The sequence below is a fragment of the Zeugodacus cucurbitae genome, chromosome 3, assembly GCF_028554725.1.
Source record: "Zeugodacus cucurbitae isolate PBARC_wt_2022May chromosome 3, idZeuCucr1.2, whole genome shotgun sequence".
Classification (NCBI taxonomy): domain Eukaryota; kingdom Metazoa; phylum Arthropoda; class Insecta; order Diptera; family Tephritidae; genus Zeugodacus; species Zeugodacus cucurbitae.
The window spans coordinates 37047917-37051478 of NC_071668.1; the positions used below are offsets into that span (position 1 = coordinate 37047917).

Below are 3562 nucleotides of genomic sequence, written 5' to 3' on the forward strand. Positions count from 1 at the left end.
AAAGTGACCTGGCTGAATCGTTAAGTGCTTCCTATACAATGCTTCACAGCACTTAGGGAAATACCATCGCTGTTAAAAACGTCATTAATATTAGGAACCTTATTCTAATCCACTATTTTTTCACTGATACACGGACAGATATGAATACTCACTTTTAAGACTCGTTCTTTAAAGCTAAAAAATTGCACCACACGTCTCATTCACTATATGACTTACTGTAGTTTTTCCCAATAGAAAAACACTCATTAGGGTAAATAGAGCCAGTCTTTCACCGACCGAGAACATTTCATGGAATCTTCTATTTGTTTTGTAAATCTTTGGAGTATGGCGTTCCACTAAAAAGTCGAAGTCTTTCAGAGTCATCCTCAGAAGGTCTTGAGAAATCATCTTGGATCGAAGAGCTGCTATTGCAATTTTTGTATTTTCAATCATTTTATTTATTTACACCTATAGTGAAAACGGGTTGTCAATAGTGGACACCAAAAATTGACGACAGTATTTGAAATGTACTGTTATATCGACATTTTGTCAGTTTTTATTATGTAATGAAAATGCCTGGTTTTCACTAGGTCAAAATAATTGACATCAAAAACTGCCTAAACGAACAGCTGTGCTTTTGGTGGCAAATGCGTTTTCATTACAACATCCAAACTGACCGAATGTCGATACAGCAGTGCCTTTCAAAAACTGTCGTCAATTTTTGGTGTCAGATGATTGACCACCTGTTTTCATTTATGTCAATTGTGAACAGGCAATTGTGAACAGGCAATTTTGACAGCTGTTAAATTGAAGATATAATTATTTTTAAATAAGTGCGTGAAAGTGTAAAAATGAATAAAAATAGAAAAATTACAATAGTAACTGCGGCGTTATGTCTTATAACGTCATTAAAAGCTTGGAAAAAGAAAAGGACTCAGCAAAGGAAACCAAAGCAGTGGTGGATTAGACCAGGATTAAGGAATCGTTGCACCAGTGGATTTTACTCCACACTTCGATCCAAGCTGGTTTCTCAGGACCCAAAGTGGTTGAAGAACTTCCTGAGGATGACTCTGGAAGATTTCGATTTTTTAGTGGTGCGTCTTACTCCATATATTTACAAAAGAAACACACGATTCCGTGAAGCGATCTCGGTCGGTGAAAGACTGGCGGTAACACTACGCTATTTAGCCACAGGTGATAACTTCTCGAGTTTGATGAGTGTTTTTCTATTGGGGAAAACTACCATCTGCCATATAGTGCATAACACGTGTAGTGCAATTTTTAAAGCTTTAAAGGACGAATTTTTAAAAGTGAGTATTCATGCCTATTCACGTTAGTCAGTGATAAAATATAAAATATTTTCTAATAAGGTTCCAAACACTCATGAGGAATGGACAGAAATAGCGGAACGTTTTTACCAGCGATGGAATTTCCCTAATTGTTGCGGTGCGTTGGATGGGAAACATATAGCGATTCAGGCGCCTGCGAACTGCGGTTCTGAGTATTTCAACTACAAGAAATACAATAGCATCGTTTTGATGGCTATGGTTGATGCCGACTATAAATTTTTATTTGTTGAAGTTGGAGCTTATGGTCGGGAATCTGATGGTGGCGTTTTCGCAAGGTAAAACTAATATAAAATAATATCATTGAACGTTAATAACTAAAAAACATTATTATTTTTCAGATGTGTTCTTTCGACGGCACTTGCAGAAAACAGTTTAAATTTTCCGCCAGCGAAGTCACTTCCACATGAAAGTGATGAAATGCCATTTGCCATTGTAGCTGACGACGCTTTTCCTTTAAAAACATACTTAATGAAACCATTCAGCTTCCGCAATCAAGTGATGTCGTACAAAATATTTAATTATAGGCTATCCAGAGCAAGAAATGTGGTGGAAAATGTGTTTGGCATTTGTGCATCGCGTTTTCGGATCCTCAGAAGACCAATGGACGTTACTCCCGAACATGCGACAATTATTGTCCTCGCGATTTGTGTATTACATAATTACCTATTAATACGCAAGTCTATATATATACGAATTTCTGACGTAGACAAAGACACAAATGGCATTATCGATCCAGGTAATTGGCGAATGGAGTTGGGGGAAAATGGAATGCTTCCATCAGTTCGGCCAAGCAGTGTTTTAGGTAGACCAGCAGACAGCGCGATAAATGTCCGTGAAAGATTTATGGAGTATTTCATGACTCCTCATGGAGAGGTTGAATGGCAATATAATAGGACAATATTGCATAACTCTTCTTTGTAGTTTACTCCTATCTTTCTCATTTATAAATGTGTAATTCTATAATTTAATTTATTTTGTAAATACAAAATATTTTCATTATACCTATTTTAAAAACTTTCTGAATTTTGAATAAAACAAAAGTTATATCATTTTGAATTCAATATATATTTATATAATTCATTTCTTATTTTATATCTATTATTGTATTACTAATTATAAAAATACTAAGTTCATTTAAAAATATATATAACAAGATATAAAAAAGGAACATTTGGTACATCATTTCATTTGACTAGTTAAAGACTTTATATTTAAACGGCATTATGCTGAGCTATAAAATAACAGCAAAATTATGTTTTATTACATATACAATTCTGCAACTGTTTTTACCGTGTGAATTTCTGCTGATACTTAAATATCAACTCACATATGTCCCGCTTGAATTCTCTGGCCAGTTGTGGAAATTCTTGGTCCCACTCACGGCCGTTTGATGCCACAAAGTTGCCTAAATCATCCCAAGCATCAGTTTTTGTAGCAGATGTGAGGGTCTCCAGCGCACGTTGAACTACTTCAATGTATCCATCGTCATTTTTTTCAACACGACGTTTCCTTAAATTGGGTCGTGAAGTAGATGGCGTTGGTGGTATATCGCCAGATACCGTTTCCGACTCAAACAATATTGTTGGAGTGGTCAGGGTCGACGAGCTGTCCTATAATAACAAATAAACACATGAAAAATAAATATTAATATTTTTTTTATAAATTATTATATATACATATATATACTTACATTTATTAAATTTGAAGTGGTGCTCGCTTCAACATTTAATGTAGGCTCGAGGAACTTTAGCGATTTGTAGAGTGGGTTCATAGTAGGCGTTCTTCCAGCACCTTGTCCACTTTTTGTATGAGCCCTTCGGTTGAAGGCCGCCTAAAAGATATATATATATTGCAATTTGTTGTGTACTATTGTGTACTATATGTGAAAAACTTACGCGAAAAGAACAACGAAGGCTGTTCCACTTGGCTGATACTTCGGCTCGTTGCATATTTAGTGTTTCTGCCACTTCATGCCACTGAGCCTCACGCAAATTCCTATCGCGATAATCCGCGGAAAGGAAATTCCTTCCCTTGACTCCACTTCTTGAATTAGTTGCTCAGTCTCCTCCGCTGTCCACTTTGCGTTCATTTTTCGCACCCGCTTGATGCTTGGAGTTAACATTTCTGTATTTGCACTCATTTCTTCTGCCATTTTGAAACTGAAAAAGGTTGGAATAATACATTAATTGAAATTAGAAAATATAATAAAACACTTACCTTGAAAAGCGAAAAAT

General features: G+C 35.7%; 1 protein-coding gene across 1 annotated transcript; it reads right to left on the reverse strand.

Annotated features, from left to right (window-relative positions):
• Positions 1–2500: 2500 nt before the first annotated feature.
• On the reverse strand, positions 2501–3348 carry LOC128920235 (uncharacterized). Its single transcript, XM_054227123.1, has 3 exons — positions 3224–3348; positions 3019–3159; positions 2501–2938 (listed from the first exon to the last, which is right to left on the reverse strand). Exons 1-3 carry the CDS (start codon positions 3275–3277, stop codon positions 2615–2617), a joined length of 519 nt encoding a protein of 172 aa, XP_054083098.1. The 5' UTR covers positions 3278–3348; the 3' UTR covers positions 2501–2614.
• Positions 3349–3562: the final 214 nt, after the last annotated feature.

Excerpts from the sequence above, each read along its gene's own strand:
- LOC128920235 (XM_054227123.1), bottom strand. The coding sequence starts at position 3,277 with ATGCAACGAGCCGAAGTATCAGCCAAGTGGAACAGCCTTCGTTGTTCT. Across the intron at positions 3,160-3,223 it reads GCCTTCGTTGTTCTTTTCGC|GCGGCCTTCAACCGAAGGGC; the intron begins GTAAGTTTTTCA and ends TATATCTTTTAG. Across the intron at positions 2,939-3,018 it reads CCACTTCAAATTTAATAAAT|GACAGCTCGTCGACCCTGAC; the intron begins GTAAGTATATAT and ends TTGTTATTATAG.